General features: G+C 36.0%; 1 protein-coding gene across 1 annotated transcript in view; it reads right to left on the minus strand.

The window, feature by feature from the left end:
• Positions 1–3916: 3916 nt before the first annotated feature.
• The window catches only part of LOC139732793 (uncharacterized), a 90336-nt gene continuing 68493 nt past the window's right edge, over positions 3917–25759 (minus strand). Inside the window, exons 46-74 of the mRNA XM_071643636.1 lie at positions 24691–24789; positions 23672–23770; positions 22712–22765; positions 21966–22019; positions 21325–21378; positions 20561–20614; positions 20224–20277; positions 19675–19782; positions 19258–19311; positions 18645–18698; positions 18240–18293; positions 17327–17434; positions 16955–17008; positions 15939–15992; positions 13943–14050; positions 13422–13529; positions 12556–12663; positions 12161–12214; positions 11861–11914; positions 11097–11150; positions 10545–10616; positions 10144–10215; positions 8820–8837; positions 8318–8377; positions 7535–7706; positions 6785–6900; positions 6243–6314; positions 5607–5828; positions 3917–5045 (exon numbers count right to left, since the gene is read on the minus strand). Of these exons, the coding sequence (XP_071499737.1) occupies positions 4899–5045; positions 5607–5828; positions 6243–6314; positions 6785–6900; positions 7535–7706; positions 8318–8377; positions 8820–8837; positions 10144–10215; positions 10545–10616; positions 11097–11150; positions 11861–11914; positions 12161–12214; positions 12556–12663; positions 13422–13529; positions 13943–14050; positions 15939–15992; positions 16955–17008; positions 17327–17434; positions 18240–18293; positions 18645–18698; positions 19258–19311; positions 19675–19782; positions 20224–20277; positions 20561–20614; positions 21325–21378; positions 21966–22019; positions 22712–22765; positions 23672–23770; positions 24691–24789 (2391 nt within the window). The 3' untranslated portion in view covers positions 3917–4898. The remainder of the gene's footprint in view (positions 5046–5606; positions 5829–6242; positions 6315–6784; positions 6901–7534; positions 7707–8317; positions 8378–8819; positions 8838–10143; positions 10216–10544; positions 10617–11096; positions 11151–11860; positions 11915–12160; positions 12215–12555; positions 12664–13421; positions 13530–13942; positions 14051–15938; positions 15993–16954; positions 17009–17326; positions 17435–18239; positions 18294–18644; positions 18699–19257; positions 19312–19674; positions 19783–20223; positions 20278–20560; positions 20615–21324; positions 21379–21965; positions 22020–22711; positions 22766–23671; positions 23771–24690; positions 24790–25759) is intronic.

A 25759-nucleotide genomic window follows, 5' to 3' on the forward strand; every position in this document is an offset into this window, starting at 1 on the left:
ATCTGGCTTAACATTAAAAACTTTGGGGCATTGTTTTCATTTCAGAGATTTGATAACAGGAAGTGAGGTGGTCCCTTTTTTCCACTTTCCTCTGCCTCATGTTCTTTCTCGGATGAGGGGACTGAACAGTTTGTATAATATCGCTTTTAGATAATGTAGAACAGGACAGTTAATTGGAAATTTCATTTGTGTCATCATCTGGGATTCAGCCTTTTAATTCAGTAAATCAGAATGAATATTTTGATGTTGACCATCTCAAGGCAAGTAAGTATCAAATGTTCATATCTAATGATTCCTGATAAACGATCTTGATGTTGGCGTCAATTCAAGTTTTGGTGGATTTTTCTAAATACCTAGGGAAAAATTCAGATTGAGGTAGCAAATTTGGATGTTTGCATCAAAAAATAAAACAGCCTTTGTTAGTAACAACCTTCTGATTTATAATCAGCACACAAATTGGTAAACAGTGTACCTGAGTGACAGAAAAAAAAAAGAAAATTTGTTTATTTCACACGCTCTGCCGTTCATATTGTGCAGGGGTATGAGTGGCATCCATTTTGAAGTTTTGTATTAAGAAGAATATAATAAGCGTAAAAACAATAAACTTTCTGTTTGTTTGCTTGTTTGTTTGCTTGTTTTGCTAGTGGCACTCATCAGATTTGCATTGCACATGCAAAATTCGTCTTCTATTTCTATGTATATTTTTTGCCATTCATATAGTACATGAGTATAGGAGTGGCGGCCCTTTTGAATTGAAAATAAGCTTAAAATACTAAATGTACCTCTTCAAATGAAAAATTTCTTGCATGTGCAAGTAGAATTACTCAAGGAACAAAAATTAAAAAAAACTTTGATGGAATAATTTTTCATAAAATTGACATAACTGGGATTATCATGGTCAAATTAGCATATCTGGCGGCCATTTTGTATTTTTGCGTTTTGCCGAAAATGCTCAAGGTTACGCGAGTGGCATCAATTGGATTTGGAATCAACACCCTCGAATTGACAAGAAACCATCAAAAAATATTGTATATATAAAAAAACAAGGTTAGGTGCACTTTCTATGGAGCCTAGCCTGGACTATGATCCCGGCCCTGAACTTCCAATAATTATACAGTCAAACCTGTCTATAGCGGCCACCCAAGAAAAACAACAAAAGTTGCCGCTATAGACAGGTGACCGCTATAGACAGGTTGGGGCCATTTTGAATTTCAATACTTGCATTTTATGATGAACAGAAAATACCGCATGCTGTTCTTGATTTTAAAAAGAAATAACAGCAAATAAGTTTGCATGTGCAGCTATATTATGAGGATTTTTGTTGTACAATTTACTTTATTTATTTATTTGTTTATTTATTCATTTATATATCTATCTATCTATCTATCTATCTATCTATCTATTTTTGGCCTGCTTTTGTTCTTTTGATTAAAAAACAAACAAAAATTTGGGGCCTGAGGAACTCCTCTGGTTCGTACCAGTTTGCACGAACGGGGTTTACTAGTGAGTATTATAGTAATTTGAATACGGTATCTATTTATTCATTTATAGATTTAATGTAATGTGCTGTGTGTAGATTGAAAACAACATCTGTATGAATAAGTATAAATGACCGGCATATACAATTACCATAAACCGACATTTTTAAAATAATTTTGGAGAATAGTGATATTAGACATTGTATTTGTCATATTTTTTTTTAATAGGTTGATCTCATTGGGCAATTGTTAGATGAATAAGATTGATTTTTGTTGTTTTATGCATTTTTTTTCTTTGCTACGCTGTATCTTATGTGTATTTTTAATGTATTCCTGGCCCTTTGTTTACAATGTCTGTAATTCAGCCTCCGGGCTGTGATGGACTTGGATGAATAAAACACCCTTTTCAATTCAATTTCATTTCAGTCAATTCGATTCAAAGATCGACGGAGATTGAAAATGTGTAAAGCTGACGTAATCAACAAACAATACCCAGACAAGAACCCTTTGTCCTCATCTAATCTTCAAGGGGATTTAAACACTAATTAGTCGGCATTTTGGTAAAATTCTAAAATGTTATTAGGAGCTGTCTTTGAGTTTGTAGCATCTATTTAGGGCAGTATTACTGAAGCCTAGATCTAATCCAGTCAAGTTAGTGGTAAAACGGGCTTTTCGATGCACTCTCTTGGTGGAATCTACGTACAGAATTTCGTAGCATTTGAGTTATTTATATATATGTACAAGTTGTATACATATATATATATACACATATCTCATATATCATATGTACATTGTATGTACATGTTTTTTTTTAGTTTTTTTTTTAGTTTTGTTTTGTTTGTTTGTTTGTTTGTTGGGTTTTTTTTTGTTTTTTTTTGTGTGTGTGTGTTTTGTTTTGTTTTGTTTTTTTTTGGGGGGGGGCTCCCTCAAATTGCCATTCTGTTTTTGTCGATCACATTAAAAATCAAGCATTCAAATTCGTTTGTCTCTGAAATTTGTTTGTGCCTCTTAGCGAGCTGTGAGTGCCCTGATCAAATTTGTCGAGTAATTGAGTTTTACATAAACATGTAAACATGTATCTGTCATTCAAGTTTGACAATTACAGTACAATGTACTGCATTATACACCTTTTGGCCTTTGTATGGTGTGTGTGGAAATACATTCACAGGGCTATGCAGCCTACTAGCTAGTAGCTGTATCACGAAAATGAATTTGATTCGTGTGCTTGTTTTGAGGTGTCAATGCAATTTGAGAATACATGTATTATTCAAGTGTAATTTGAGAATATTTTCACAAGTATTTTAATTTTTCTTGTCACTTGTTTCAAATATATCACTGTGTCACTGTGCACGTTTACATGTAGGCATAGCTCTGTGTGAATGTTGAGAAACATGTGCATGTAAAGCGAGAGTGTGAAAGGAAATGTTTTTTTGTTTATGATTCATGCCACGTAAATGTAACGAGTACACTATTTCAGGTACATGTAATTCTTACAGCAGTATAATGCACAGAACAGATTATGCCACCTATGGATGCCACTAGACGAAACTGATTATACAATGTACATGTCTAGTGTATGTACTACTGTAATCCTATCTGTCATCTCTCCTTTACCATCTTGCTGGTGAAGAACTGGAGCCCACTGTTTATTCATCCATCGTATGAATTTTGAACTACAAGTGTATTTTGTCCTTTTTTTCTATTACACATACAACATATCGTACTACAATGATGCTCTTTCATGATAGAGATTTTTAGTTTTTGTATTTTTTTTATACACTGTATACATGTAATAAGCCGTAAAATTTTCTTTGCATAATGAAAATTAGATCAAAATCTGAATAAAAATCAGTAAGTTATGACATTGTAAAGTTATGCTAATTTTTCTGAAACAGTTCGCGAATAGTTTACATGAATATGCAGATAGCGAAGTGATAATGTCATTCCTTACAATTTGCCATTTATATAGTTTGTATGTAAAATTGTGAAATTTCCAGGTTTTCATTAAACACAATTTTGCCCAGGTATAAATTCCTGATACCCTATCTGACCTTTCATTATTTTGAAGTTATTCAACCAGGAACTACAGTATATTCTGTTTTAAACTTTAATAAAAGAAAATAATTATTTTTGTCATTTGTTTTTTTGCACATGATCAATGGAAAATCTTGAGGGGATGACATCATCACTTCAATCATTTGAATATTCATATCAACTGTACAAAACTGTTCAGCAGAAATTAGCAAAACTTCACAATTCCATAAATTCTCTAATTTTTATCACAATTTGATCAAATTTTCAGTGTTGTTTTCTTAAGATTTTACTCTTTCCGCAATCAGACTGATTCATGACTGGCATAAAATTTCCTTTTAATACATTCAACAGTTCAACACTCTGAACACCACAGGAATAACAAAGGTAACAAGGTGATATTCATAGAGAAGCATCTTTAAAATTTCTTTATTATTACAACATGGAAAACAATCTACTTAACATTGTACAAAAATTCTCTTTGCAAGACATATTTCAGGTGAACATCTCTTCTTTTAGGATATCACGTGCATAGTTCAAAATTTATTTTGCATAGACAGTAACTTTTCAAAATACTTAAAGATTTGGGCTCGTAATTTCAGATTGTACTGTAGATACAATCCAGTTTACAGTTGCATATAATGGTCAGCACATTGGAATATTCCTATTCCTAAAGATACACTTCCGGCATCTAAAAGCTCTAAGAACTGAAAAACTCTGGGTTCTACATGTACAAGAAAGACAAACCTGAACAGTTTCCACGAACATGAATAATCACACAAAGAAAAAAAGGCACAGACACTAATTCTACAAAGGAGGCCTCTAGAGTCAGCGCTAAGAACTTACTTAATCTGACAAACCAGAAAGCTAGCACCATTTCAAAGCATTCAATGAAAGTAAAGGGTTTACCTATAATTACACACAAACATCACAAAACTTTTATAGCCCTTTTTTCTTTTGAGAATCACAACTTGATATGACATATCAAATGCCTTTTAAATAAATTTTGACACCAATGACACATAAGGTACAAAAATATTCTGTTTGACATACAAACTGTATACACTGCAAAAGAGAAAAAGTGTACAGTGTTAAGTAGATTGGAACAACAGTTTCTCTAAATTTAGACTATTTCCCCCTAACCAACCATGAAAGATCTATTGCAAGTTGTTACTTTGTGACAGTGTGCTTCACTATGAAAAAAAAAATATAATATTGCTCTCCAAAGTTATCAGAAGGAGTCTGAACAACAACCGGTACACAGCAGTTGAATCCTGTTGGAATGGTGGCAAGGGGGAGTGAAACATGGATGTTCACTGATTGATGATTGTTTGAAGTTCAAAAGTTCCTGGGTCAAAGTTCATTCATGAGGGAAGAATGGGAGTAGTCTTATGAGAAGCAGACAGGTCCGAGGACGACTCCAAATTGTTGATCTTCTCCTCCGATATCTGACGGAGCCACATCAATAATTGGAAGTCGAGTGTTTCTCTTGGTTGAATAGCTTATCACTGTTTGGCTCCATTCTCCTGTATGATACTGGAAGTAAAAAACAAAAAAACAAAAGAAAAGGTGCACAGTGAAGTACTCGTTGCTAGGGACAGAGTCTATCTGCAGCGCTAAATCCAAATCTTAAGACACGTTTCTGTTCTGCTGAAAGTAGGAAAATCATGGCCTACAAAAATGCTTATTTCTTATCTTTCCTTTGATAATTTAGCTTCAAATATTCAACAGATGACAGACAAAACATTAGACTACAACATTCTGACTAAGACAGAAATTGGATGGTTTTGACCGATTTTGATGATCTGACTTCAAACTCGATTTTCTCTGCTCAGCCATCGGTAACTTTCAGATCCTTCTGTTGTGGTGGGTCACATATTCTTTCAAATTAAAACCAATCTTTTCATATCTGCAATGACCTACATAATAAAGATGTTGGAAATTGCAATTCGTACCATCATTTTTTTTTCTATTGATTCATAATTGATTACAGCGAAATGTTGAATTGAAGTCAAAGGAGGTTATACAAAGTGAACGGAGCCTTAAAAATGTAAACATCATCAACTTCATTTAACAGGAAATAAAAATGTGACTTACTTGACATCCATCTTCAATGACATCGTATTGCTCTAGGCTTGGCCCATCACGTGAAAGTTCCACGTCTGATGTTGTCATGAGTCTAAGAGCCTTCTCTGTTGATCCACTCTCACCATTCGCCACGGCTACAGAGTTCTTACAGTGGTATGTGACGTTCTGGTGTGCCTTGTTGGACAGCAGACGCAGGAATGTCAGCTGAACTTCACTGGCCTCATAAGAGAACTTGGGAAAAGAAAACAGACACAGACAGTTTGATTGTTAATAATAGAACCGATATCGTGGACATCAAATCACTTTCACAAGAAAAAAAAAATGAGTCTTGCAAGGAAATCACTATCATATGATTCATACAACGCTCAAGTTGCACAAGAGTGAAATGTTAACAATACATGTATTCAAACACGCATGGACATGCATGGTGCAGCCAATGACCATTCCTAAGAGTTATCAAGAATGAAACTAATGTTTCAGGGTTGTCTTTTTTTTTTCAAATTCAAATAAGATTTTACTACTAATATATCAAATTGTTTGTTCCTTCCATGTTTCCATGACCAGAAATTATTGATAAAACTGCAGTTTGTCAGGAATTTATAGTACAATGGATAGTGTGAGACATGAGGGCACTCTTCATGTTACCTTTTCAATGCCATTGATACTGCTGATGTATCTATGTCCAGAATCGCCAAAGTACCATGGACCAGGAGTGATCTACATTGTGAAGGAGAAAAACATTCCTATCAATGAACGCCACCAACACCATAGACTTCTGCATGCAATAAGAAGGAACACACATCATCAGAAAATCTGACAGATTTACAGCAACCCAGTGCCATCATACTAATGCATCATAAATCATAACACTTATATACATAATCTCTGAATCCTCAATGTTGCAGTGTGATCTAATAAAATGATAGGAGTAATGTAAATTGAAATTCCAATAGAAAAAGAATGCGTTCCGACATTGATATCTTGTTATTTATGTCAACATCTGTTCCCTGAATTTTTTTTTTTCAAAATCATACATCACTTCCTTGTTGTAAATTGTACATGGATTCATTGATAACTTGAATACAAGGTTCAACAGTTAACCTAATAAGACAAATATCTGGAAACCTGATGTAACAGTGTTTTGAAATGAGCTCAAGGGCAAAATTTGTCAGGTTTGTGGCTCTCACCGTATCAATTCTTGGGGTGATGCAGGTCTCTGGGGTGCCCTCCTCTCCTCTCTTCACACAGTGGGCTAAGAAGGCATCCTTGACTGAACCCTCGTTGGAATCGATCCAGTAATTACCTACATGCAATCAATTGAAACCACTTCATGTCAACTACACATACCTCATAAAACTCATCTCATTACTGCTTTAATATACAAAACTACTAATGTATGGGATAATCATCATAGATTTCACATGTTAGTTTGTTGACAGTTGGTTTTCTATGTAATATCTATTTTTTATCAAAAATTCACAAATAAGTAACCTGTAGTGATACCACATTACAATGACAATAAAGCTATTAAAGATGTGCTTCTTAATTGTCATTAGAGGAACTATGGTGACGCAAGTCATTTTAGGACAAGGTCCCTTAATTCAGTAACTTCATTCCCATAATATGAAAGAGACTTACTGTCAAGACTTACCTCACTCCAATTAGCCTGAATAATTAAGCAATTTTCTAGCACACTTTACAATCTCATTACCAAACTGTCACATCATAAAACATAATATATCTTTAAAATTAGAAACAAACATATGATATTAAAAAAAACTGTGCAAAAACTCAAGTCAAAGATGACATCTTGATTTTAAAGCTCTAGTTATTCTTCCTCAGTCTCAAACACCAACCTGTGTATTAAGTTTAAGGTGTGAAGAGGAGATAACACGGTAGCTATTAGGAAGACAGTGAGGAAAGAAATGCAAGCTTACCATCAGGGGCATCAGGGAAACACTTGAAGAGATCCTTGCAGCTACGTACTGGTTGGTCTTTGCTACCAATGGGTGCTGCTAGGGACTGGATCTCACTAGCAAACTTGTTCAGGTAGGATTCAAATTTGGTCCTGTCCAGGTCATCAGTGGTGGTTGGCAGTTCATCCCGATACTGTGAAAAAAAAAGAAGAAGAAAGAAATATATATGCCACAGTGCAAATTCCTGCCATATGCACAATATTGCGATTATAGATGCTAGTTTTCTAGCTTTCACTTGTACAACCACTCTGCTTCTAATATGCAACAAACTGACAGCTTGTAAATGGAATAAGACTTCTTTTAATGTAGCATATTCATACCAAACAGTGGCGTATCTGTTGTTGTTTATTTTTTAAGGATGCTTACTTCTACGGTACAGAAACATGACTGTTTTTTTTGTCATTTATCTTTTGACTGATTAAGGCTGCTGATCTGCAGAATAATCTACATCTCGAAAGGTACTTCGAAACAAACCTACTTCTTTCTTTCAAGAATTGACATGCACTCCCTCATCCTCTAAACAATCATAATCTTCAAAAATGACAATATAAACCGTTTTGTTCTATTTTCTGTTTTGTTTTGTTTGTGGGGTTTTTTTTAAAAGAGGAAATCCTGTACAGAAACCAAATGGACCATTCTATCAAAGCAGAAATTGCCACTCCTGTTGTGTAGTGACAAAAAAAAAAAAAGAAAAAAGAAAAGGAGAGCTTCTGTGATCAAATAGAGTGAGGATAGATAGCTTACGTAATGAGAGTACTGGTTTGGACCCTTGGACTGCTGTGCTGGAGGTTGGTAGGCATAACCCTGTCAGCCAGAGATGGAAGATAAACAGCACATTTCACAATCATATATCCACTTACATTCTTCATCACACATCATCTCATAGTATTAACATATCTTCATATCTTCATACACCTAGTTAAATCTCATTCATGAATTTCATAATCCATAGCTACAGCAAACAAATCATTTGTTCACATTATATCAGTACAAACAAAGCTAATTGCTGGATTGTAGCGCCAGAGGTGCAGCAATTTGTTGTATATTAGTATGCTTCTAAAATTGCATTGGGAAACCCACGTGGTTGAGAATTCATATGAAACAATGGCTGTGAAATAAAGTGCAAAAGCTACCGCTACAGTTGTTGCATGTAGGTTGATATGCTTTGATCTGATGCACATGTGACATGAATTTACATTTGAAACTGTCATTACAATGGGGCATGCATACATGGAAATGTACTTACCATTGTTGCTGCAGCACCCTGTGGAGAGCAAAATCAGGAAAAAAGGAAAATAGTAAACAGAAAAATAACTAATAACCCATTTCCAAATCCACAGCACATATATGTGCTTTGGATGGTTTGGTTTGGTTATGGTTTGATTTGATTTTGATTTGATTTGATTTGAATTTATTTTCCATCAAAAAGTCACATTACATATAATCATTGCATACACAAAATAGTACATAAAATGAACGGAAGGATAGCCCTACTCAGCTACGTTTGTCATAACACAGCTGTTTTCCAGAGGGGTCCTAGAAATTAACAATGTTGTGATACACAAATTGGTAAAGACATGAATTACTAGTACATGATAATGAAGAAAATCTATAAATCTTAAATCAAACCAAAAAATTAAGATTAAGATAAGAACAAAATGGAAACGTACCTCTGACACCTACCAGTGGAATCAAATAAATTGCAACCCCAATTATCCCGTCATTATGACTCACTCTCCCACCCCCGGCCAAAATATCCATAATACATATATATATATATATATATATATATATATATATATATATATATATATATATATATATATATATATATATATATATATATATATATATATATATATATATATATATATATATATTCATATATATATATATATATATATATATATATATATATTAATCCATTAAAGCCATTTTGATATATGTTGATAAATTTCTTTAAGAAACAAATTGTATAGAGTTAAAGATTTAACTTTATCCAATTTGGTTTGATTTGGTTTGGTTTTTAAATTGTTCTACCATTCATGACAAGAGTATCATGTGCAAGTATTTTCACAAAATTTACATATGATGTCCAATAAACATGCAGTCACCATGCCAACTGATATTGGCACTTTTATCATGCACATGATAGAGCCCTTCATAAGACTGCACCCTCACTATTTCACCTCCTGGGACTGTTTGGAGATCCTATGCAGGAGGGTTTAAATATCAAGCATTTACTTTCTTACATAACATTTACTCCACATGTAATATTGTTAAGTAATAAGTAAACGCTACTTTTGAAGTGCTCATAATAATTTTTGTTCCACGTCATCACTGATAGTGATCATGTCTAATACTGTGATGTGATGTGTACACTCCCCAAAGGTTTCAAACCTGGAGGATCTCTTCACTATGTATATATATAGCTTTTACTTCTTTCACCTATCAAGTCCCTTTGCCCCTCTCTACAAGGAGTTTTATGTAAATTAACATACTAGCTACAAAACATACAAAATATATATATATATTTTTTTTTTGGCAAAGTTCTTTTAAACTGAACTCACAGGGGGTCCGGGGGGTCCAGGTGGGCCGGGGGGCCCTTGAGGTCCCAGTGTTCCACGCTCTCCACGATCTCCCTATAAAGAGATAAAAAAAAAAAAAATCAGTTGTTTAGTACAATACCGAGGTAATTGCTACGATGTATACTACATAGGCTGGTTGCTTTACGGGATGTTACAGTATAATCACATTCTCATAGAAACATATATAATCAACATGCTTTACTAAATCTGAAGATACAACGCCTGTAATAGTGTAGGAGTTGAAATCAACGCAACCCCATATTTATTGCATTCTTAGATTAATCTGTTTGTCGTGTGAATTAGGGTTCATCAGTCTGCCTGACAAAAAAGAATGCACTCACAGGGAGAAGGATACGATAAGACAAGAATGGTTGATTACTTACAGATCCTCCCCTGAGACCTGGTGGTCCACGTGGTCCTTCCTTGCCACTCTTACCACCCTCTCCTGGTAAACCCTGTGGGAAACCAACCAATAAAAACACATCAACTTTCCATGATCAGCAACTTCCAAAAGGGATGGCTTCTATTTTCTCTCTCTGATCTTCCCTTGATAATTTCATTACTCTGTGAAAGCAACGGTGCCAACAAACCTCAGCACTCAGGAATGCAAACAATCTTAGCAAAATACACTTCACTTCATTACTTCATGTATACATGCAAGCAACTATTTTTTCCACTTTCTTTTTCCTTCCTTCTCATTATCATCTAATAATATGAAATGGTCAGCAGACATGACAACATTTGCACATCAAAATGAGAGAAATTCCAAAAGCTATTAGGAAGATACTTGTGTTACATGCATCCCAATGACCACAAATAACTGGTGAATAGGAAGATTTGTGTATTTTCTTATCTGGATATCAGGATACAGTCAAGTTTCAAGAAGCTTAGTACAAAATCAGAAAGATCTGTGTCATTTATCTCTAGCTACTTACAGGCATTCCTCGCACACCAGCAGAACCAATAGATCCCTGTGGTCCCATCTCACCCTGTACAGATAAAGAAACAGGTTAGTAGATCACCTGCTGGTCATGTTACTGCAATACATTCAAAGCAATATTAGTGTTCTGCCTTTATAATTCTCTGATAGTTGTCAATATCCACAGATATTATGGCATACCTTCAAAATCTTTAAGCCTCATATGGGTCCTTTTCTTGGCAAGTGACTTTGCCTTTAACCATCACGTCAATCCATAACATATATATCTTGAAAAGGTGCTACATGGATATTGGTTATTATCATTTCCATTTTTATGTCATATACCATACCACATTATATCACATTCAAACCATTCATCACTGACATATCGTTGCTGGGGTGTCAAGACCTCGTATCTACAAAATGTCAAATGTTCAGAAGAGCCAAAAACATGGCGGCCAAAGCACTATGGTGAATGGGATAGCCTTTCCTTTGACATGCTGTGGTGGCTTCATATTTGGAGTCAGACAGTTGGGATTTGGACAGGACATCACTTAACCCATTGTTTAACCATTAATCCAAAAAAGTCATTTTCACCAAAATCTAAAATACAAGCTCCCCTAGTGACGATATATATTTATGCCAAAAAATCACCGCAGGTATTGGATTGTGGAAAGAAAAACGCATAAAATCACAAATGCAACCATTCCAGCGACATCAATTTTCATTGCCTGTAGCTATCCTCAGAACTCTCAGGGCTAGGAAAGTCAGGTTTCTTACCATAGATCCTTGAAGTCCAGGCATTCCAGCTCGACCAGGTAATCCTTTGTGTCCCTGCAGGAATATGAAACAATATCATAAGTTACTACCATTGTAAGAAACATCTTCAATAAATATCTAGGATTTTACTTTAAAATGGGGTAAACAATTCTAATAGGTCTTGTAGCAAGCAATCATGGCAAGGAAACCTTAGAGAATGCATCATACAATTTTAGCCCTAACCTATCCCTCAAGTTTGTGCTTATAGAAGAATTCAAAGTACATGGCTTTCCCTGGATGAGAATACTTGAAATGACTCACCGTAGGTCCAGAAGGTCCTACTTCACCACGAGGTCCAGCGGGTCCAGAAGGTCCCTATGTAAAGAGAAGAACAGAAGTTTCACTTAGGAAGGGACGATTCACACAAATTGTCCAAGGTAAATACTTCATTCAAACATAAAAGCCTATTGTGTAATCAAATTTTGCACAAAACAATTAAAACTTACTGAAGACCAACTTTCATGCAAATGCCCAAACGTCAAGGACACAAAACAACAATCATCTTACACAGGCAGTCTAAGACATACCGTTTCCATTCTTATGTAATACTAGTATAACTATTTTCAGGTCACTCGTTTAATCTTTTATTTATTTATTTATTTATTATCTTCTTTTTTTTTGAGGGGGGGGGGGGGGTGGAGTTCCATGGTACATACCATGGATCCTGATTGTCCACTCTCTCCAACATTGCCGACAGCTCCCTGAGCTCCAACCTTTCCACGCAGACCTCGCTCTCCTTGTGGTCCAGTCACTCCAAGTGGTCCCTATATAGTTAATAACATAGTGGAGCAGTTCAGAAACATTCACTACCATCAATCGCAAAAACACATACACACCATTAAGTTAACTAAAAAAGGAAACTTTGCTTTGGAAATATTTTGCCATGAGAAGGCTGGCTAGATGTGGAAATAATTATGAATTGTACAGAGAATCACTGACCTAGTAAAGTACACACAGAGCTGAAGACTCATATGCTACCAATGAGCGTATGCTTCAATATACTTATTCATTGACAGACAATTCTCTTAGAGAATGAAGTGAGGATGCTCAAGGTATTCTTCTTCTTTGGTGATAGAAGCTGGTACATGTTCAAGTATAGCTGTCTACGGCTGTAATCTTAATTATGGCAGTATATCTATGACTATGGAATCAAATAGATTTTATCCATGCTTGCTTGCTTGCACCAATAGGGTGCTTAAAATATTGATTAAAACATGAATGAAAACCAGACTTACAAGGATGCCTTAATTATGGCAGTATATGGAATCAAAAAGATTTTATCCATACTTGCTTGCATATTGATTAAAACATGAATGAAAACCAGACTTACAAGGATGCCTTAATTATGGCAGTATATGGAATCAAAAAGATTTTATCCATACTTGTTCGCATATTGATTAAAACATGAATGAAAACCAGACTTACACGGATGCCTTAATTATGGCAGTATATATGGAATCAAAAAGATTTTATTCATATTTGCTTGCACATTGATTAAAACACGAATGAAAACCAGACTTACACGCATGCCCATGAGTCCATTCATCCCATTAGCACCCTTAGCTCCGGTATTTCCACGAGGTCCAGGGAGGCCAGTGGGTCCAACCTTGCCATCATTTCCATCACGTCCCTGATAAGACAATGTAAGTCACATCTAAATCACTCAACCTTTACATATGATACTTTCAATAAATGTACAACCATGACCTTAAAACATTTGAAAGCAAGTCCATGAAACAGGCATGAAGTTGCTTCAATGCTTTCCCAGTCTAAGCGCTAAAAGACAATGGCGATCTATCATCGCATCTGTTATGATATAAAAGAGCAGAAAAAAGGAATGAAGTTGCTTCAATGCTTTGCAAATGGAAGTGCTAAATGGAATGTCTATCACAACTGTTACAAGAGTAGAATCATAGAGACAAAGCTATTGTAAATAAGAGCAGAATTAGAGAGCCATAGCTGTGGTAAATAACACCAGAATCATAGAGACAAAGCTGTTGTAAATAAGAGCAGAATTAGAGAAACTTTGGCTTTCCTACTTACATCACTGCCTGGGATTCCTGAAGGTCCTTGAGATCCTGGTGGTCCCCGTGGGCCAGCAGGTCCACGTTCACCAGTGCCTCCATCAGGTCCTGCATTACCATCACTTCCCTGTATTCAATAAGTAAACACTATTCACTGCCATATCATACTCAATTACCACATGCCCATATCATATATCGAATCCTCTTTCTTTTTTTACCATTGACTATGGAGTATGGAAGCCTTCAAAGATTTCATCTGGAGTATGAAGTTAGAATTTAAACTTTCCATCTATAAAGGGAAGTCTTAAGATATACATGATAATGTCTTTGACATCAAACTGTCAATAAACATCAATAATCAAACTGCAGTAGAGTACATACATATCCTATGTTAAGCCTGTACAATAGTATCATTGAAACTACTGATTCAAGAGCTAATGGATTGGCTGTATTAGGGTGTTCATGCCTTCACTGATGAATTCTAGAGATATAATGCAAGCACACACAAACACTACATAGCCTCAGTTGAATACTAACTCTCAATCCACAGTCTAAGCACAATCAACTCATCTCACAAAGTCTGAATCACTTTTTAAGGCCTCATATCAGCGCACAAAATACAGTGCACTCCCGTTATAACGAACATGGTTATAACAAAATTTCTGCTACAATGAAGTAAAAATTCAGGCAGCAACATTATCTGTCCTGTGTATTTTTATCATGTGCATTACCACAGCGAAGTGTACTTTTTGCATGTGCATTTTTGGCAAGATGGAGACTCTTTCACATCTAAACATTTCACATATGTGACCGTGCACCTCAAAACGAACATAAAGTCGCCCACACTGATTTTGTGTGAGGACTGAAAATAAGTGAAATGGTTCAACCTAGCGGAATTTGACTTTTTCATTTTTTCTGAAAGAGCAGGTCTTCTTTTACGTTATACTAAAATTTGGTATCATAAAGCGGGCATGAAAGTGTGTTTTTTGGCAGTTTATCTCGAACATTTTTTTGGTAGAATAGTGTGATCAGGTGTGTCTTTGGAACCCCTGTTTCATTTCTGAAAAACCTTGTCCACATACTTCACTTTCAAAACTCTAATAACTTTTGAAAGGATAGTGCTACTGCTTTGAAAGTTGGCATTAATTATGGACAGAATGTGTTAATGAGGCAGGCTTAATTTCAATTTAATTTGAGAATTCCTTCATTGTTGTTACTCTGCTGGTTTACTTCCTGTTTTTTGTCCCATTCATCGCACAGCCAGCACGGTTTAGAAAAGATTAAGCTCTTGAATAGACACTGTACTTCAGAGCCTCTTTTCTCAGTTCACACTTTTCCTGAGTTTGTGCTTTCTTTCCAATATTTAGATAGGTTAGGAGAGTCCATTTGATTTGAGTTATACATAATTTTAAAGCTTAAAGTCTGCTCTTTCAGAATATGGTCTTAACTAAAAATTCATGTCTGGCGACTTTTTGTTTGTTTTGAGGTGCAGGGTTACATATAGTACATAATTATTGACGAGGACGAAAAAAAAATGGCTGTACACCAAATTATCCTTCACTGGTTCCCAAAAATAAAATTAAAAAAAAAGCAACGAGATCGTTCCTGCCTTATATACTTACATGTCTACCAGGGGCTTAGTAATGTTACCCACTGCTCCTTTCATTAAGCATAGGAGTGTAAGAAAGAAGATCCCTCCTGCCTAATGTACAATGTACTTACACGTCTACCAGGGGCTTAGTAATGTTACCCAATGCTCCTTTGATAAAGCATAGGAGTGTAAGAAAGAAGATCCCTCCTGCCTAATGTACAATGTACTTACACGTCTACCAGGGGCTTAGTAATGTTACCCAATGCTCCTTTGATAAAACATAGGAGTGTAAGAAAGAAGATCCCTCCTGCCTAATGTACAATGTACTTACACGTCTACCAGGGGCTTAGTAATGTTACCCACTGCTCCTTTGATAAAACATAGGAGTGTAAGAAAGAAGATCCCTCCTGCCTAATGTACTTACACGTCTACCAGGGGCTCCAGCAGCACCAGGGGCTCCATTCAGACCTCCACCTCCCTAAGGTAACAGCAAATTACAGACGAACATTATTGCTAAACAGTACGTAGCACACAGCTATGGCATTACAGAGAAAACTTGCATGGCAGCCACGCAGTCACAAAACACAAAACTTGAATCAATATATGAGAACTGATTCCCTCATTGTGGTTTACAATCTTTCATAAAATCAAAATCCACGTTCAAATTGGTTCTCACAAAAAACAAAATATTCAAAAAAATAGAATGGCAGATGCTCATCAAATTTGGACACAAATGAGAAAGCTTTAGGAATTTTTTTGTTTCAATAGATCTTTCTTTCAAAGAAATTTTCATGTTTCACATGATTTTTTGTCTTTTTGAAATGACAGAAGTTGCAACAGCAGAAGCAACTGTTTAAAATTGTTTAAATTTTATACATTTTAAAACTGTAAAAACCAGAAGTGTTTGTGTGCAATTTAAATTCATGAGAGTGGTTTGCAAAATTAAATTGCACACATAAGATCTTGTCTACACTACATGCACTGAATGCCAGTGGAATTCGCAAAAAAAAATACAAAAAAAAAATCATGCTGTGAAAAAGGCCATTGGCTCCAGGTTATAGAAATTTCATGATGTAAAAATACCTTGCTTTACAGCTAAAGGTAAGATAGATAAGGTTTTCATTAAGTTTTCGTGTTGGTGTAGTATTAGCAGGATATTGCTGTAAGCCAAAATCACTATTTGATTTATAAAACATATCAATCCTTGTATTTCCACAACTTTCTGATCTTGTGGAATATCTGCCACTCTGCTCTCACAGTAAAAGTAAAAGTGGAGTAGTACTGCAATAATTAGAGGAAAGTGGATTAGAAATTAGAATTCTCACAGATATTACATACTTAAATAAGAAAATTTGTTTTAGCTGCAGTCTTAGCCTCATAAAGTCCATGCATACAATGAAGAAATCATGTGAATGACTTTAGGTAGCAATAAATACTCACAGCAGCACCCAGAACACCAGAAGTTCCCATAGGCCCAGCAGGTCCACGAGGTCCCTAATGGTGAGAGGGAAAGAAAGAAGTGGAGGTAAACTGTGTTTCATATCAACAATTTATAGAAACACTTTATTGAGGAACATGGCCCTCTAAAAAAAATAAAATAACATATAGTTCCATGTACTTCACTGAATGTCTAAAGTGTACTGGAGTGAGGCACCACAAAGTACCCAAGTTACATAACTGAACAGGATTAGGAATAATCAATACTATTCACAGGAATTGACAATAAATCTACTGCATTTAGTCAGTAAACCACTTAAAAAATTGGTAAGAATGATATTCTTTCATCCTCAGTCAAGAAGAGTTGGTACAAACCATGTTGCCTTGACGACCATCGTCACCAGTAGAGCCAGTTGGTCCTTGGAGACCAATGGGTCCTGGGGGTCCACGCAGTCCAGCCGCACCAGTTGGTCCTCGAAGTCCCTGTCAATATCAGCAGAAAGTACAACACATCACTAAACCTATTGGTACACATCCATTTTATGAAGATACAACGTTATACACAAAGTAGCCTACGATAGACCGTAAATGTAAAATATTACCCTCTTGATGGTGTTATTAAGTACAACTCAACATAGGCTAACTCTCTGCATATATATACATACACAATTAATGAAGTAATTAAAACCATGTTACATGTCACAAAAGTAGATGAACTCGAATTGTTGGAAGAGGCTTAAAGTACATGTGGTGGTATTTTTTTACGTTAAAAAGTCTTGAAATGCACTGGTTACAAAGTTGTAGAGTTGACAAATGGTGTTTGATGGCTATAATCTACTCTACTTTCACCTCTTGCCAGATTTCTTCTTCTCAAGTTCAGCAGAAAATACGATACAATATGGGCACTTTAATATATAGTGCATTTACAATGAGGGAACATGTATCACAGCCCTTCACAGAAATATGATATCCAACTAACACTTTGTGGGAGGTATGAGGGAAAAAAAAGAAGAGTTAAATATGGCAGGACTGATTCTGACAAGTAATATCTTGCTGGAAGAGATCTCAAGATATAATAGGGAATGATTTTGGATCTATATCATGCAATAAATCTAACAACTATCCAGTATAGAATAATCACATCTGACTGACATACTTAATAAGTTTGGCAATCTATTGACCTTTCGGAGTCCTGGTCAGTAAAAAAGGTTTTTTATATTGGTTCTACAGGGTGGATTGCAAATATCCAAAGGGATGATTGAACAATTTATATACAGTGGGTACTTACAGGGCGACCAGCTTCACCAATATTGCCAGTAGGTCCAGTATTTCCTCCAGGGCCCTGGGGTGCCAAACCAACATGAAAATAACTTTTCAGTACGACAGTTTTCATTATGGTGAAAATGATGATCTTAACAGCTACAAACTATCCGAATATCTCCGACAAGTTCTTCACCACAAATTTTTGTTAAAACAATACATTTTGATGAATACGACAAGAACACAAGTATCTTTAAGGAGGTACGTAATAACACTTGGCTCACACACACATACAAACAAACATTATCATATGCCGAAGCACTTTTTTGAGTAAAATCTTCATATCAGCCTATCTGTCGTTTAAACTCATTAAAGCACACATGCTGAAACTCTTTAACTACAATTGTCGTAAAGAAAAAAACAACACACTTACAGCTTCTCCAACAGGTCCTGGGGGTCCATTCATACCAGGGGCTCCCATTGGTCCCTGATCAAGAGATCAGCAAATCAGCAGTAAGTTTGCAAGTCTTGCATGAATCACATCAGTTTTGACAATACAAAAGGGTTGCTAACTAGAATAAAAATCTTCAGATTTGGATGTTCGGGATATCTACTAATCAATATGTCTGTATAGTTTGAACTCTCTAACTATGATGCTCTGTTGCAAAGCTTGGACGTTAGAAGTTTGCAGTGTGCCCTAATAATTCTTTCTGGAATGAGTATAGTCCTGATATATGGACCACTATTCATTAAAAAAATTATGATAAAATACAAATATTTTTTTTAGCTACCGGGGACAATTCTAATCAGCATTAGAATGGCAATTATTTTATGGATAGGTAAGTAAAGCATTGAAGTAGATCAAGGAAATTTCATTAAGGTGATGTTTGTCAAATCAATAAATGGTAATAATATAACATCCCCGGAATGGGTTATTTTTCCGCTGAGGAAAATTTCTATAGCAATAATAGTATGACAGCAATACTACATATATGGACACAAGACCGGACAGGATTTCAAATAACTGATGAAAGATATCAACTTACCACAGGTCCTTGGTTACCAGAATCTCCACGCGGTCCACGAGGCCCAGGTAGGCCCTGTTAGAATGAGAGAAATATAGAAAAGACAAGAATGTGATCAGGTGGACTCTTAATCCCAACCTCAGCCCTAACCATGTCATTTACCACATTCCTAGTCCTTGTCCAGATATACTTTCACTTGAAAGAAAAAGTATAAATAAAGATCTAATTACCTTTCCACAAATGCAAAGAAGAGCTATTATACCAAGATCAGAATGCAATTTATTACACCAGAACACAGTTTGTTACCAACTATGTGTATGCACTCATTTCGTATTGCTGACGAGTTTCAGTTTCAAGATTATCATCAATATCAGTGCATCCATCACTCTCATGTGTAACTGCTGGTAGAAAACACCATTACAAAGTCTAATGGCCCACCTGAAGTCCAGTCCTTCCACGGCCACCCTGACCTCCAGGGGCACCTACTTCTCCTTTGGGTCCTGCTAGTCCAGATGGTCCACGTTCACCAGGAGCTCCACCAGGGCCCTGTGGGGGAAGAAGGGTTATAAGGAAAAAGATCAGATAAACAATTATCAAATTTTCCAAACAAAGGAAAATAGTTATAGGAAAGCAAGCTGTGGCGTAGTGTTTCTACTGTATATTTCTTGTGACTTGTTATTCTGTTCAGTTTTAGAGGTCTGCACACAAAGGCAAGTCTATAATTACACAAAATAGACAGAGAAAACAGTTATGATTCTAACATTATTCGAGGTGAGAGACAAGTCTTAGAAAAAAAAAATGTGTTAGCTTTCATTAAACCATTACATAAAAAATTTTTATACTACATCAATATCAAATGCCATTTTTGTTCATCTTTGACTGCTTTTTCTGAGTTCTGTCTGTAAAGCAGACAAACTTTGTATTAAATATAATCTCAGTGCTATTATCTTCCATTTACTGAGAGAAGAAAAGAGAAGACTAGCTTACGGGGCTGCCAGGGATACCACGTGTGCCCATAGCTCCCTTCTCTCCAGGAGATCCCTACAGGGAAAAGAGCAACAAGAGAGAGAGAGCAGTCAGACGCAAACCAGCATCAATTGTGAATGTGACATAGATTGGAAATGGAATATGTAGAGACATTACACTTGACAAAATGAAGCAATGCTGAAAAAAAGAAAATATCATGTCAGGTACATAACAATAGAAATATGAATGATGAGAATTTTCGTTTTAAAACCAGAACCACAATACTCCATTGTTATCCAAAAGCACTTTATGAGATGGAGGAGAAAACGAAAGATACTGTAAATGTGGTATATCTTACACGAGATCCCTTTGGTCCATTGGGTCCATTTGGTCCTGGGTCTCCTGGTTGTCCCTGTTGCATACACACACACACACACACACACACAAACACACAAGAAAAGAGAGAGACAGAGAGGGGTCAGCAAACACTTCATGCTATTGAAAGACTGATTTGATATAAAAAAGATAATTTACCCTCTCTCTCTCCATCCAACCAGGATTAATGTTGCTATAAACATGCATAGACATCTGCCGGCGTATACTAAGAACTAGTCTTACACAGGTTAACAAAAGGTCAAGTCAGCCTGAACAAGATATGCCGTTGTCAAGGTCCTCTCAATAAATATTGCATGCAAAGAAAAGCTCTCAGTAAGAAATGAGGCCAAGGGAGGGAGCTCACACGAATGTGCTCTGTATTTGCTCACTTCACTCACAATCAGGCACATCGAAGTGAGAGGAAATTTTGAAGGGGCTAGTGGAAGTAAGCATTGTCCTATATCCAATGCACATGTTCACATGTGTTGTTTCATGGTGTGATGCACACGCAGGCACCTCAGCTTTTATTCCCATCCTAAGTTGTTGTTTTTCCTCATCTCAGGGACAAAAGCTCTATAGTGAGAAGGCACACAGTGTGGCTTTTTTCAATAAGTATAGTATTCACAACAGACGCAATACTCCATCTACTTTCTCTTTGCAAGTAACTACGGGTGTGCGATCTCATCTCAAAATTGTACAAGCAACTTCATACAGTGACTATGTGTGATGAGAAATGGTGTGACTTACACTGTCTCCTTGCACACCAGTTATACCAGAGGGTCCCATTGGTCCTCCTCCTCCCTGTAGCACACAAGAGTAAGAGGTAAACAATCATTTATTACTCCATTCACCAAACATAGGGCAACTGCTCTACGATTCTAGTTGTTCCTTTATCAATTTTAAACTTTCAAGAAAGTTTCTACCTCTTGCTGAAACTGGAAATCATCATCTGTGAATTTTTTTGCCAGGCATTTATCATTTCATGTTTCTTTAAATAAATACATTTTTTTAGCTACATCTATCGTGATACGTGTATTTCTGCTCCTTGCAGAAACATGGAAAACAGCAAGATATAAAAGCATATTGTATGAATATGTTCTTCATATCTCAGGTTGATGATCTGCAGCATTCATCAGAGAAACATAGACAGAATACTACCTACAGTGTAGTTCCTTTGAAGTAAAAAATGTCTTTATCATCCTGTTGCTCTCCTGAAAAAGAAAAATTGTTTGCTACTGAATACCACAAATCAGTATTTTATATTGTTTGCTACTTTATATAAAAAACATGGAAGTAACTTCAGCATTCATGTGTGAAAAAATGTTTTCCAAAATTTAAAAGTGATCTTGGCATACTGACTATGAAATGACTGATTATGTTCTGCTGACAAGAGTTACTGCTTTGATACTAGGTCCAACTCCACCACGTAGACCAGGAGGACCCTGGGTGCCAATTAGCAAAGTGTCTTGAGATTACACACAACATAATCATTCATTTTTATTCAGCACATACCCTATGACACTAAACATAACAACACACATTGCAACAATTGCGATTCTAACAAATCAGATGTGAAAGAATTTTAGGTTCGTTTGCTTGTTTCTTTGTTTAGCAATACCATTTTACATTCAATACTGATCAGACTGACAGATATATCTTTTGTAATTGGTAAGAATATGGAGAGAATATCTGAAAAGTTTGAGAAAATGTCAACACTTGTTTACATCAGTGGATTTGATTGATTTCATAACTGTATTGTCTCTCAAAGTTTTTTGCAAACAACTAAATCAGCTTGATTCTTTCAAATCTGAATGTGATACAGATAACAAAAACATTGAAGGAAAAACAGTAATAGAAATATGCATAATCAACTTGACTTCAAGCTTATCAATAAGCTCTTCATCTGTGTGCATGTGACACGGATAATAAAAGAGATTAATATCAAGCATATCATCCACCTTGTTCATTTGCATCACATATCCTATGTGAACTCCTATAAAGGTTTACTAGTAAGGCATGAACTATCTCTGTATGGAGGGGCTGCCAACATTAAGTATCACATGTGTTGATCGGGTAGACTTGGCAGCTCTGTTAGGTACGAGGAATATAAGTTTCCTTGTCAAAAGAGACTTACGGGGAGTCCGCGAGGACCTAGAAGTCCCATGTTACCACCAGCACCAGTTGGTCCCTGCATGGAAACAATCATACACACTTCCAAGTTTTGTTGTGTTACAAGTCTTACTTTCATCAACATGTAGGATGTAATCAGCAATAATAGATTAACCTAAAATTGAAACATGTCCATGACATAAACACACCTCAAGTATGCTGTATTAACAGTGTAATGACTAACTCCCATTTCCTCAGCATAATATGCTCCACAGACTAAAAGTGAATTGTTTGCAGCAAGACAGATATGAGAATTGGTTGATTTTCCAAATGCAATTCATAGCACCACTAGCTTGGCAACACAAAGATATCATAATTGTCAAACATTGGGGATTTGTTTTGATAAGTGACCATCTGACAGTAGTACAATTATGGGCGTTCTGTCTCAGAAACCAGATGCTCAGAAATGTGATAAAGAGGTGTACTGCAAGTACATTATATGTTCTCTCTTTAGTATCATGCAACCATTCCACACATTGCATCATGACAATTTCCCTTTTTTTTGTGTTCAAATCAGTTATTAGAATTGAACTCTTGAATCTAACAATAGCTAGACAAACCTGAAAAACATAATGCTTCAGTTCCACATAAATATCTTACTATAACAAAAGTGATTACAGTGAAATACATTCTCCTCTTTATCAGACAGTACGTTTCAAATATCTCCACTTCTTACAGAGCACAAAAGCAGGTTTGCCAATTTCTTAAGCACAATTAGGTCAAGAAGTAATATTCTTTCGAAAGACAAGTGAGAGGGATGGAATTGCAGTTTCATATGTTCATATCCTTATTTCAGGAATACAGTTTTTAACATTTCCCTTATCTATACAATGCAAAGTCATTTCTTGACAGATCAATTTACCAAGTGACATCCAGGGTACATATCGCGTTACCATTGAGAGGAGCCTTGAATAAAGGTGCTTACCACTTCTCCATTGCGGCCAGAGCGTCCATCAAGACCACGCTCACCAGCAAGACCAGCAGGTCCCTGGATACCAGCAGCTCCACGCATACCTTGTTCTCCCTAGCAACAGGAAGACAGGTTTCCAGAATAGAAGTTAACATTGAATCAGGAAAAGACACACTAAAGCAAGCCAGTCATTAAAATGGCGTGTGGGTGCCTTCTGTATCAAAGTTAGATCTATTATATGCCAATGTTCTTATAACTGGAATGGAATTAATCTTTTAGAACCTCAATTTCACACCACACCTCCCTACCCACTGGGAATCATTCTGCCAAGTGCTTTCTATTTTTCTTTTTTTGATTAGGCGATTAAATCTTAAAAAAAAAAAAACCACCTTTCTGTCTATTTCTTGGTTGTTAAGAAAAGCTGTCAATGTCATGGAACATGTATTGACACTGTCATGGTTTTCATCTAATCTCATTGTAACTGTTGTGTTTGTAAAACTTTTTCTTTCTCTTCAGACTAAGTTAAATCTGGTACAGAATTCCGCTTTATGGCATGCATGACATCATCTGAAAGCTTGGGTTGCCAGGCTACACAGGTAGATCTTTCTCATGATTACTTCACAGTCTCTTCATGTACACTGTAGATTCTACAGTCTTGACAAACAAAAAGTTTTTCTTTCATTTTGTCTCAATCCAACAAGCGTTTGTGTAAGCCCTATAATTATCATTTTCTTCTCTTTTGGCAAATGCCATAGAGCAGTAGATCACTTGCTTGAGTTAGACAATGAGAAATAGCCCAACTAAAGATGATTTAATGTCAAATATGGACACTTTGGTCAAAGGAAGAGCTTCTGGCTAAAAGGCAACTAAAAATCAATACATAAATATAATATCAGCAAAGACACATTTTGAAATACCAATATGCGGAATGCATGCTAAAGAGGAACAGATCGTGTAGAACTCAGAGTATGACAGAGCTACAGAAAGAAGTCTAGACTGGTTACAAAGTTAAAAAGGAAATTCTGCCAACTCACAACTTCTCCCATATTTCCAGCGACTCCTATAGGTCCAGTGCTTCCACGCTCACCACGGTTTCCACGGGGTCCAGCAACACCCTGCATGCCACCAGGTCCCTATGATACAAACATTGGAGAAGCTTTGTCACACGCTGCATACTGACATGGATGCTCCATTAGGTGATGACAGGGTTTGTCTCATATCACTTTTTATTTTCAATAGAAGAATAATATACATGTACAAAAAAATTACAACATCCCTACCACAAATAATGTCTATTCAGTACTGTGATTAACCCTATTCTAACTGTGGGGGGGGTCAATTTGACCCCCCTCTCGACATTTCGCGCCGCGATTCCGCAACGCGCAAAGATTTTGCCGCGTCGTTTCATGACTTTTTTCTTTGAAGTCTCCCGCATATTTTGAGACCAAATTTGCGATGTCCGGGTACACCATTCTGAAGTTACATAATGTTTTGCGTATGCATGTCAACCCGAAAATGGCTCAAATTCATGATATCGTGTGCAAATCCAATGCAAATTGTGTTTTTTGGTTAAATTGATAAACATTAGATTATTTCAACTATTAACCATTGAAATTAATCAATTTTAATGTAGATAAGCTTGAAAAAGTGCCTGCAACAAATTTTGGCCAAAAAACAATAGAAAACAAAAAGGTCAAAAAAACAATGAAATACATCAGAAATTAACAAAACAATAAAAACAAAAGAAACTAATTTTGGTTGTGCTATTTTTTTACAAGAAAATTGTTCAATGTGTCTTGAGGAACTCTTACACAAAAATTTAGCAATCATTCAGTCTTCTTAATGGAGTTACAGTATAGGTGAAAACATGATTTCATGCATAAATTTGCATAATTAATTTACTAAAAGAAAATCAAAATTTTTTCTTTTCTATGACCATGTAATCTTGTAGTTGACATCCGGCTTTCTGTTCAGGCAAAATTTTGCGGCAATCGCGCAATTGGCGGCCGAGATCTGAAGGGGGGTCAAATTGACCAAAAACTTGGTCTCAAATAGCCCAGTTAGAATAGGGTTAATAGAGACCATACATGCACATGTACATAG

This window comes from Diadema antillarum, unplaced genomic scaffold, assembly GCF_040938485.1.
Source record: "Diadema antillarum isolate AM-2024a unplaced genomic scaffold, OU_Dant_1.0 seq00000447_RagTag, whole genome shotgun sequence".
NCBI classification, from domain to species: domain Eukaryota; kingdom Metazoa; phylum Echinodermata; class Echinoidea; order Diadematoida; family Diadematidae; genus Diadema; species Diadema antillarum.